The sequence below is a fragment of the Harmonia axyridis genome, chromosome 6, assembly GCF_914767665.1.
Source record: "Harmonia axyridis chromosome 6, icHarAxyr1.1, whole genome shotgun sequence".
NCBI lineage: Eukaryota > Metazoa > Arthropoda > Insecta > Coleoptera > Coccinellidae > Harmonia > Harmonia axyridis.
The window spans coordinates 12,710,580-12,722,858 of NC_059506.1; the positions used below are offsets into that span (position 1 = coordinate 12,710,580).

Sequence of the window (12,279 nt, forward strand, 5' to 3'; positions counted from 1 at the left end):
TCATTCGTTTGTTATTTCCTCCAATCTTTCCCATTCTAACACTTTTCATCGTATTGCACAGAGACGAAAGCTTGACACACGTGTCTAAGGAAACCACATTGATATAAGGGACTGTTCTTATTCTCTTCTTTTTGTTTAATGAACAATTATCCAAGTAAGCCATTTCACATTGTTGTTTTTCTTGGTCTCGGATGTCACGCAGGTAGCTATAATCTCTCAATTGGTAAGGTCAATTGCTGCTGTAACCACAAATGCACGACTGACTTCTATTGTTGATTTCATTTGTTTGTTATTTCCTTCAGTTTTCCTCATTCTAACACTTTTCATCGTATTGCACAAGGACGAAAGCTTGACACACGTGTTTAAGGAAACCACTTTGGTATAAGGGACTGTTCTTATTCCCTTCTTTTTGTTTAATGAATAATTATCCCAGTAAGCCTTTCCACATTGTTGATTTTCTTGGACTCGGATGTCACGCAGGTAGCTATAATCTCATACGTGGTAAGGTCAATTGCTGCTGTAACCACAAATGGACGGCTGACTTCTGTTGTTGATTTCATTTGTTTGTTATTTCCTCCAATGTTTCTGATTCTAACTCTTTTCATCGTATTGCAGAGGGACGAAAGCTTGACACACGTGTCTAATAAAACCACTGTGGTGTAAGGGACTGTTCGCATTCCCTTTTTTTTCGTTTAATGAACAATTATTCAAGTAAGCCATTTCACATTGTTGATTTTCTTGGACTGGGATGTCACGCAGGTAGCTATAATCTCCCACGTGGTAAGGTCTATTGCTGCTGTAACCACAATTGGACGGCTGACTTCTGTTGTCGATTTCATTTGTTTTTTATTTCTTTCAATACTTCTCATTCTAACAATTTTCATCGTATTGCACAGGGACGAAAGCTTGACACACTTGTCTAACGAAACCACATTGGTATATGGGACTGTTCGCATTCCCTTTTTTTCGTTTAATAAACAGTTATTCAAGTAAGCCATTCCACATTGTTGATTATCTTGGACTCGGATGTCACGCAGGCAGCTATAATCTCCCACGTGGTAAGTTCAATTGCTGCTGTAACCACAATTGGACGGCTGACTTCTGTTGTTGATTTCATTTGTTTGTTATTTCCTTCATCGTTTCTCATTCTAACACTTCTCATCGTATTGCTGAGGGACGAAAGCTTGACACACGTGTCTAAGGAAACCACTTCGGTATAAGGGACTGTTCGCATTCCCTTTTTTTCGTTTAATAAACAGTTATTCAAGTAAGCCATTCCACATTGTTGATTTTCTTGGACTCGGATGTCACGCAAGTAGCTATAATCTCCCACGGAGTAAGTTCAATTGCTGCTGTAACCACAATTGGACGGCTGACTTCTGTTGTTGATTTCATTTGTTTGTTATTTCCTGCATCGTTTCTCATTCTAACACTTTTCATCGTATTGCTGAGGGACGAAAGCTTGACACACGTGTTTAAGGAAACCACTTTGGTATAAGAGACTGTTCGCATTCCCTTTTTTTTGTTCAATAAACAGTTATTCATGTAAGCCAGACCACATTGTTGATTTTCTTGGACTCGGATGTCACGCAGGTAGCTATAATCTCCCACGTGGTAATGTCAATTGCTGCTGTAACCACAATTGGACGGCTGACTTCTGTTGTCGATTTCATTTGTTTTTTATTTGCTCCAATGTTTCTCATTCTAACTCTTTTCATCGTATTGCAGAGGGACGAAAGCTTGACACACGTGTCTAAGAAAACCACTTTGGTATAAGGGACTGTTCGCATTCCCTTTTTTTTGTTCAATAAACAGTTATTCAAGTAAGCTATTCCACATTGTTGATTATCTTGGACTCGGATGTCACGCAGGTTGCTGTAATCTCCCACGTGGTAAGGTCAATTGCTGCTGTAACTACAATTGGACGGCTGACTTGTGTTGTTGATTTCATTTGTTTGTTATTTCCTTCAATGTTTCTTACCCTAACGCTTTTTATCGTATTGCAGAGAGACGAAAGCTTGACACACTTGTCTAAGGAAACCATTCTGGTATAAGGGACTGTTCTCATTCCCTTTTTTATTGTTTAATGAACAATTGTTCAAGTAAGCCATTCCACATTGTTGATTTCCTCCCACGTGGTAAGGTCAATTGCTGCTGTAACCACAATTGGACGGCGGACTTCTGTTGTTGATTTCATTTGTTTGTTATTTCCTTCAATGTTTCTTACTCTAACACTTTTTGTCGTATTGCTGACGGACGAAAGCTTGACACACGTGTCTAAGGAAACCATTCTGGTATAAGGGACTGTTCTCATTCCTTTTTTTTCGTTTAATAAACAGTTATTCAAGTAAGCCATTCCACATTGTTGATTTTCTTGGACTCGGATGTCACGCAAGTAGCTATAATCTCCCACGGAGTAAGTTCAATTGCTGCTGTAACCACAATTGGACGGCTGACTTCTGTTGTTGATTTCATTTGTTTGTTATTTCCTGCATCGTTTCTCATTCTAACACTTTTCATCGTATTGCTGAGGGACGAAAGCTTGACACACGTGTTTAAGGAAACCACTTTGGTATAAGAGACTGTTCGCATTCCCTTTTTTTTGTTCAATAAACAGTTATTCATGTAAGCCAGACCACATTGTTGATTTTCTTGGACTCGGATGTCACGCAGGTAGCTATAATCTCCCACGTGGTAATGTCAATTGCTGCTGTAACCACAATTGGACGGCTGACTTCTGTTGTCGATTTCATTTGTTTTTTATTTGCTCCAATGTTTCTCATTCTAACTCTTTTCATCGTATTGCAGAGGGACGAAAGCTTGACACACGTGTCTAAGAAAACCACTTTGGTATAAGGGACTGTTCGCATTCCCTTTTTTTTGTTCAATAAACAGTTATTGAAGTAAGCCATTCAACATTGTTGATTTTCTTGGACTCGGATGTCACGCAGGTTGCTATAATCTCCCACGTGGTAAAGTCAATTGCTGCTGTAACCACAATTGGACGGCTGACTTCTGTTGTTGATTTCTTTTGTTTGTTATTTCCTTCAATGTTTCTTACTCTAACACTTTTTATCGTATTGCAGAGAGACGAAAGCTTGACGCACTTGTCTAAGGAAACCACTTTGGTATAAGGGACTGTTCTTATTCCCTTTTTTTTTGTTTAATGAAAAATTGTTCAAGTAAGCCATTCCACATTGTTGATTTCCTCCCACGTGGTAAGGTCAATTGCTGCTGTAACCACAATTGGACGGCGGACTTCTGTTGTTGATTTCATTTGTTTGTTATTTCCTTCAATGTTTCTTACTCTAACACTTTTTGTCGTATTGCTGACGGACGAAAGCTTGACACACGTGTCTAAGGAAACCATTCTGGTATAAGGGACTGTTCTCATTCCCTTTTTTATTGTTTAATGAGCAATTGTTCAAGTAAGCCATTCCACATTGTTGATTTTCTCCCACGTGGTAAGGTCAATTGCTGCTGTAACCACAATTGGACGGCTGACTTCTGTTATCGATTTCATTTGTTTTTTATTTCTTTCAATGTTTCTCATTCTAACACTTTTCATCGTATTGCACAGGGACGAAAGCTTGACACACGTGTCTAACGAAACCACATTGGTATAAGAGACTGTTCTTATTCCCTTCTGTTTGTTTAATGAACAGTTATTCAAGTAAGCCATTCCACATTGTTGATTTTCTTGGATTCGGATGTCACGCAGGTAGCTATAATCTCACACGTGGTAAGGTCAATTGCTGCTGTAACCACAATCGGACGGCTGACTTCTGTTGTCGATTTCATTTGTTTTTTATCTCCTCCAATGTTTCTTATTCTAACTCTTTTCATCGTATTGCAGAGGGACGAAAGCTTGACACACGTGTCAAAGGAAACCACTTTGGTATAAGGGACTGTTCGCATTCCCTTTTTTTGCTTGATAAACAGTTATTCAAGTAAGCCATTCCACATTGTTGATTTTCTTGGACTCGGATGTCACGCAGGTTGCTATAATCTCCCACGTGGTAAGGTCAATTGCTGCTGTAACCACAATTGGACGGCTGACTTCTGTTGTTTATTTAATTTGTTTGTTATTTCCTTCAATGTTTCTTACTCTAACACTTTTTATCGTATTGCAGAGAGACGAAAGCTTGACACACTTGTCTAAGGAAACCACTTTGGTATAAGGGACTGTTCTTATTCCCTTTTTTTTTGTTTAATGAAAAATTGTTCAAGTAAGCCATTCCACATTGTTGATTTCCTCCCACGTGGTGAGGTCAATTGCTGCTGTAACCACAATTGGACGGCTGACTTCTGTTGTTGATTTCATTTGTTTGTTATTTCCTTCAATGTTTCTCACTCTAACAATTTTTGTCGTAGTGCTGACGGACGAAAGCTTGACACACGTGTCTAAGGAAACCATTCTGGTATAAGGGACTGTTCTTATTCCCTTTTTTATTGTTTAATGAACAATTGTTCAAGTAAGCCATTCCACAATGTTGATTTTCTCACACGTGGTAAAGTCAATTGCTGCTGTAACCAAAACTGGACGGCGGAATTCTGTTGTTGATTTCATTTGTTTGTTATTTCCTTCAATGTTTTTTACTCTTACATTTTTTATCGTATTGCAGAGGGACGAAAGCTTGACACACGTGTCTAAGGAAACCACTTTGGTATAAGGGACTGTTCGCATTCCTTTTTTTTGTTTAATAAACAGTTATTCAAGAAAGCCATTCCACATTGTTGATTTTCTTGGACTCGGATGTCACGCAGGTAGCTATAATCTCCCACGTGGTAAGGTCAATTGCTGCTGTAACCACAATTGGACGGCTGACTTCTGTTGTCGATTTCATTTGTTTTTTATTTCTTTCAATGTTTCTCATTCTAACAATTTTCATCGTATTGCACAGGGACGAAAGCTTGACACACGTGTCTAAGAAAACCACTTTGGTATAAGGGACTGTTCGCATTCCCTTTTTTTTTGTTTAATGAACAGTTTTTCAAGTAAGACATTCCACATTGTTGATTTTCTTGGACTCGAATGTCACGCAGGTAGCTATAATCTTATACGTGGTAAGGTCAATTGCTGCTGTAACCACTAATGGACGGCTGACTTCTGTTGTTGATTTCATTTGTTTGTTATTTCCTTCAATGTTTCTTACTCTAACACTTTTTGTAGTATTGCTGACGGACGAAAGCTCGAAACACGTGTCTAAGGTAACCATTCTGGTATAAGGGACTGTTCTCATTCCCTTTTTTATTGTTTAATGAACAATTGTTCAAGTGAGCCATTCCACATTGTTGATTTTCTCACACGTGGTAAGGTCAATTGCTGCTGTAACCAAAACTGGACAGTTGACTTCTGTTGTTGATTTCATTCGTTTGTTATTTCCTTCAATGTTTCTTACTCTAACACTTTTTGTCGTATTGCTGAGGGACGAAAGCTTGACACACGTGTCTAAGGAACCCGCTTTGGTATATAGGACTGTTCTTATTCCCATTTTTTTCTGTTTAATGAACAATTGTTCAAGTAAGCCATTCCACATTGTTGATTTTCTCCCACGTGGTAAGGTCAATTGCTGCTGTAACCACAATTGGACGGCTGACTTCTGTTATCGATTTCATTTGTTTTTTATTTCTTTCAATGTTTCTCATTCTAACACTTTTCATCGTATTGCACAGGGACGAAAGCTTGACACACGTGTCTAACGAAACCACATTGGTATAAGAGACTGTTCTTATTCCCTTCTGTTTGTTTAATGAACAATTATCCAAGTAAGCCATTCCACATTGTTGATTTTCTCACACGTGGTAAGGTCAATTGCTGCTGTAACCAAAACTGGACGGTTGACTTCTGTTGTTGATTTCATTCGTTTGTTATTTCCTTCAATGTTTCTTACTCTAACACTTTTTGTCGTATTGCTGAGGGACGAAAGCTTGACACACGTGTCTAAGGAAACCATTCTGGTACAAGGGACTGTTCCTATTCCCTTTTTTATTGTTTAATGAACAATTATCCAATTAAGCCATTTCACATTGTGGTTTTTCTTGGTCTCGGATGTCACGTAGGTAGCTATAATCTCCCAATTGGTGAGGTCAATTGCTGCTGTAACCACAAATGCACGACTGACTTCTATTGTTGATTTCATTTGTTTGTTATTTCCTTCAATCTTCCTCATTCTAACACTTTTCATCGTATTGCACAGAGACGAAAGCTTGACACACGTGTCTAAGGAAACCACATTGATATAAGGGACTGTTCTTATTCTCTTCTTTTTGTTTAATGAACAATTATCCAAGTAAGCCATTTCACATTGTTGTTTTTCTTGGTCTCGGATGTCACGCAGGTAGCTATAATCTCTCAATTGGTAAGGTCAATTGCTGCTGTAACCAGAATTGGACGGCTGACTTCTGTTGTTGATTTCATTCGTTTGTTATTTCCTTCAATGTTTCTCACTTCAACACTTTTTGTCTTATTGCTGAGGGACGAAAGCTTGACACACGTGTCTAAGGAATCCACTTTGGTATAAGGGACTGTTCTTATTCTCTTTTTTATTGTTTAATGAACAATTGTTCAAGTAAGCCATTCCACATTGTTGATTTTCTTGGACTCGGATGTCACGCAGGTAGCTCTAATCTCCCACGTGGTAAGGTCAATTGCTGCTATAACCACAATTGGACGGCTGACTTCTGTTGTTGATTTCATTTGTTTGTTATTTCCTTCATCGTTTCTCATTCTAACACTTTTCATCGTATTGCTGAGGGACGAAAGCTTGACACACGTGTCTAAGGAAACCACTTTTGTATAAGGGACTGTTCGCATTCCCTTTTTTTTGTTTAATAAACAGTTATTCAAGTGAGCCATTCCACATTGTTGATTTTCTTGGATTCGGATGTCACGCAGGTAGCTATAATCTCACACGTGGTAAGGTCAATTGCTACTGTAACCACAATTGGACGGCTGACTTCTGTTGTCGATTTCATTTGTTTTTTATTTCCTCCAATGTTTCTTATTCTAACTCTTTTCATCGTATTGCAGAGGGACGAAAGCTTGACACACGTGTCAAAGGAAACCACTTTGGTATAAGGGACTGTTCGCATTCCCTTTTTTTTGCTTGATAAACAGTTATTCAAGTAAGCCATTCCACATTGTTGATTTTCTTGGACTCGGATGTCACGCAGGTTGCTATAATCTCCCACGTGGTAAGGTCAATGGCTGCTGTAACCACAATTGGACGGCTGACTTCTGTTGTTTATTTCATTTGTTTGTTATTTCCTTCAATGTTTCTTACTCTAACACTTTTTACCGTATTGCAGAGAGACGAAAGCTTGACACACTTGTCTAAGGAAACCACTTTGGTATAAGGGACTGTTCTTATTCCCTTTTTTTTGTTTAATGAAAAATTGTTCAAGTGAGCCATTCCACATTGTTGATTTCCCCCCACGTGGTGAGGTCAATTGCTGCTGTAACCACAATTGGACGGCTGACTTCTGTTGTTGATTTCATTTGTTTGTTATTTCCTTCAATGTTTCTCACTCTAACACTTTTTGTCGTATTGCTGACGGACGAAAGCTTGACACACGTGTCTAAGGAAACCATTCTGGTATAAGGGACTGTTCTTATTCCCTTTTTTATTGTTTAATGAACAATTGTTCAAGTAAGCCATTCCACATTGTTGATTTTCTCACACGTGGTAAAGTCAATTGCTGCTGTAACCAAAACTGGACGGCTGAATTCTGTTGTTGATTTCATTTGTTTGTTATTTCCTTCAATGTTTCTTACTCTTACATTTTTTATCGTATTGCAGAGGGACGAAAGCTTGACACACGTGTCTAAGGAAACCACTTTGGTATAAGGGACTGTTCGCATTCCTTTTTTTTGTTTAATAAACAGTTATTCAAGAAAGCCATTCCACATTGTTGATTTTCTTGGACTCGGATGTCACGCAGGTAGCTATAATCTCCCACGTGGTAAGGTCAATTGCTGCTGTAACCACAATTGGACGGCTGACTTCTGTTGTCGATTTCATTTGTTTTTTATTTCTTTCAATGTTTCTCATTCTAACAATTTTCATCGTATTGCACAGGGACGAAAGCTTGACACACGTGTCTAAGAAAACCACTTTGGTATAAGGGACTGTTCGCATTCCCTTTTTTTTTGTTTAATGAACAGTTTTTCAAGTAAGACATTCCACATTGTTGATTTTCTTGGACTCGAATGTCACGCAGGTAGCTATAATCTAATACGTGGTAAGGTCAATTGCTGCTGTAACCACTAATGGACGGCTGACTTGTGTTGTTGATTTCATTTGTTTGTTATTTCCTTCAATGTTTCTTACTCTAACACTTTTTGTAGTATTGCTGACGGACGAAAGCTCGAAACACGTGTCTAAGGTAACCATTCTGGTATAAGGGACTGTTCTCATTCCCTTTTTTATTGTTTAATGAACAATTGTTCAAGTAAGCCATTCCACATTGTTGATTTTCTCACACGTGGTAAGGTCAATTGCTGCTGTAACCAAAACTGGACTGTTGACTTCTGTTGTTGATTTCATTCGTTTGTTATTTCCTTCAATGTTTCTTACTCTAACACTTTTTGTCGTATTGCTGAGGGACGAAAGCTTGACACACGTGTCTAAGGAACCCACTTTGGTATATAGGACTGTTCTTATTCCCATTTTTTTCTGTTTAATGAACAATTGTTCAAGTAAGCCATTCCACATTGTTGATTTTCTCCCACGTGGTAAGGTCAATTGCTGCTGTAACCACAATTGGACGGCTGACTTCTGTTATCGATTTCATTGAGTTTGAGAAGAATTTATTCAAATTGATGAACAATACTGTTTTTGGTAAGTTAAATTATATTGATATGATTTCCTATACAAATATCTAAATACATTTTTCTGTATTGTTATAGGCAAAACTATGGAGAATATCCGAAAGAGGGTGAATGTTCATCTGCTAACGAAATGGGAAGGACGTTATGGAGCGGAAGCTTACATTTCCAAACCCGAGTTCAAGAATTCTATTATTTTTGATGAAAACTTGGTCGCAGTTGAACTCAAAAAACTAGAAGTATATTTAAATAAACCAATTTACGTGGGGATGTGTATCCTAGACTTGGCTAAGACAACTATATATGATTTCCATTATGACTATATGAAAGGAACTTTCAGAGAGGGATGTACCATACTATATACTGATACCGACTCGCTCATTTATGAGTTATTTGAAGATCCTTATGAGGTGATGAGACGAGATTGCCATACACGATTTGATACCTCAGACTACCCTAAAAATAACCCTTATGGTATTCCACAAGTGAATAAGAAGGTATTGGGTATGATGAAGGATGAGAATGAGGGTATTCCGATGACTGATTATGTAGGCCTCAGATCTAAACTATATACAGTCAAAAATTCTAATGATGAGATTGATGTGAAGAAACGACAATGGGAGAAAGAAGGGCATGACCCTGAAGAAATTGAATCTATGGCTCAAAATTATGGTATCACGAAGAAAGCTAAGGGAATTAAAAAATCTATTGTAAAGAACAACATTTGTTTCGATGATTACATAGAATGTCTGGAAACATGGAAGCATAAGATTATTTCACAAAATTTGATCCGATCAAAAGAGCATAATGTGTATTCGTTGACCCAAGAGAAGATCGCTCTCAGCCCTCACGATGACAAACGATATCTAGTATCTGGAACCTTTTAAACACTACCCTGGGACCATTATTCCATCAACAAACGAAAAACAGAAGAACCTGATGAGCCAAGGAAGAAGATTACTATATTGGAAACACTATTAACTATGTAACACTCTGTAATTGTTTTCCACTAATTGTATAATAAATAACCAAACTCAATTATTTGTAAATATGTAAAACACCTCTTACTTCAAATGAAAAAACACTTTATGGAATAAACGTATTATAAGTGGATGGCCTTTTATTCCCGAACACAATTGGATCTCCACAGCCTGTATATTCATAATTAGCAATCATAACGCTTCCGTTTGTGACATCAAGATATGAAAAAATAGGATGATATATATAAAAATCTGATACAGTCATGTCCTTTTTTTTTGACATAATCTATTTAACAACATCTGAACGTTCACTATGTCATATGGCAACAACCCATTTCCAAAATCTTCCAGAATATATTTCACTTCACTTAATGTCACTTGTTGTTGATTCAATAAAGATGATTGGAGATCGTAGATGAACGCATCATTCTTCTTTTTATGGTCGAAAACTTGCTGTATAATTGTCCTCGGTGCAACATATTGTACGAGTTCTTGAAAAACAGAGTTTGGTGTGAATAATCCTATATCAGATAGAATTCTCGAAAATAATTCACTGTCATGATATACTAGAGCAAAATGCAACTCTTGACAAAGATATCTATGGAAAATTTTAGATTTTTTAAACTCGTACACTTCCATTTTTTCAAGCAGTTGTCGGGTACTGATCGAGTTAACTTCTGAATTATATTCACACACACTCATCAGTCCCCCAAAAAGTCTATGTTTCTTATCATTATCACTAGAAAAACCGCCGGGCACCGGGTCGCCCGGTGGCCAGCTTTCCGGGTGACCCGGAAACCAGGGGGGCAGATCACCCCCATTACCGGGTCACCGGGGGTCCGCGGGTCTGTCTGTCTGTCTGTCTGTCTGTCTGTGCTGCCCGACGAGCAGCAGCGAAACCACCAGGGGGCAGATCACCCCATTACCGGGTCACCGGGTGACCCGGAAACCAGACCACCAGGGGGGCAGATCACCCCCATTACCGGGTCACCGGGGGTCCGCCGGGTCCCCCCGCAGGGGGGTCTTTCTGTCTGTCTCTCTGTCTGTCTGTCTGTCTGTCTGTCTCTCTCTGCCCCCCCCCACCTTCTTCATCCTTCTACATACACATTTCGTACAGATATTACCGTCGTCGCGAGGTGTGGCCGAGGGATCCAACAGGCTGACGTCAGATTACAGACACACAGGAAGCTGTGTCCAAGTTCGAATCCGAACGGAGGAATCTCGAGTTTTTTTTAAAAATTACATATCATCATGAAAAAACAAGGTCGTCAGTGAGTGACTGCGGTCAGGTGTGGTCATCCTTATCAGCGCCTGCGGTCAGGTGTGGTCATCCTTATCAGCGATTGCGCCAAATCGCACTTTTGAAATATTCACCTAGCACGTATAGGAGACCTATTACGTCACTTCTTAACTATAGACCAACATATCATCGCTGACTTCCAACAACTCGAGTGGTCTAGTGGTTAAGACAATGTACTCACGACTAAAGAGTCCCAGGTTCGATTCCTCACGAAGTTGAAAATTTTTCAGATTATGAGAATGACCTTGAACTGAACTTAGAAAATCTCAAAAGGTAACCGTTTCGCTAAAATCGACCTTAGATTTCCTTATGGGAATTTACATGTATTTTTCCTCGAAAGTGGCTTGGAACCCGTGTTGCCTATCTACTCAGGTAGCTATAATCTCCCACGTGGTAAGGTCAATTGCTGCTGTAACCACAAATGCTCGACTGACTTCTGTTGTTGATTTCATTCGTTTGTTATTTTCTTCAATGTTTCTCATTCTAACACTTTTCATCGTATTGCACAGGGACGAAAGCTTGACACACGTGTCCAAGAAAACCACTTTGGTATAAAGGACTGTTCTTATTCCCTTCTTTTTGTTTAATGAAAAATTATCCAAGTAAGCCATTCCACATCGTTGATTTTCTTGGACTCGTATGTCACGCAGGTAGCTATAATCTTTATCCTTCATCCTTTATCCAAGTAAGCCATTCCACATTGTTGATTTTCTTGGACTCGGATGACACGCGGGTAGCTATAATCTCCCACGTGGTAAGGTCAATTGCTGCTGTAACCACAATTGGACGGATGACTTCTGTTGTTGATTTCATTTGTTTGTTATTTCCTTCAATGTTTCTCATTCTAACACTTTTCATCGTATTGCACAGGGACGAAAGCTGTCACGCAGGTTGCTATAATCTCCCACGTGGTAAGGTCAATGGCTGCTGTAACCACAATTGGACGGCTGACTTCTGTTGTTTATTTCAATTGTTTGTTATTTCCTTCAATGTTTCTTACTCTAACACTTTTTACCGTATTGCAGAGAGACGAAAGCTTGACACACTTGTCTAAGGAAACCACTTTGGTATAAGGGACTGTTCTTATTCCCTTTTTTTTTGTTTAATGAAAAATTGTTCAAGTAAGCCATTCCACATTGTTGATTTCCTCCCACGTGGTGAGGTCAATT

The 12,279-nt window shown here is 38.8% G+C and overlaps 1 protein-coding gene across 1 annotated transcript; it reads left to right on the plus strand.

Moving 5' to 3' along the window:
* Nucleotides 1–8,842: 8,842 nt before the first annotated feature.
* Nucleotides 8,843–9,879, plus strand: LOC123682114. Its single transcript, XM_045620526.1, has one exon. It carries the CDS (start codon nt 8,920–8,922, stop codon nt 9,715–9,717), a length of 798 nt encoding a protein of 265 aa, XP_045476482.1. The 5' UTR covers nt 8,843–8,919; the 3' UTR covers nt 9,718–9,879.
* Nucleotides 9,880–12,279: the final 2,400 nt, after the last annotated feature.

Excerpts from the sequence above, each read along its gene's own strand:
- LOC123682114 (XM_045620526.1), top strand. The coding sequence starts at position 8,920 with ATGGAGAATATCCGAAAGAGGGTGAATGTTCATCTGCTAACGAAATGG.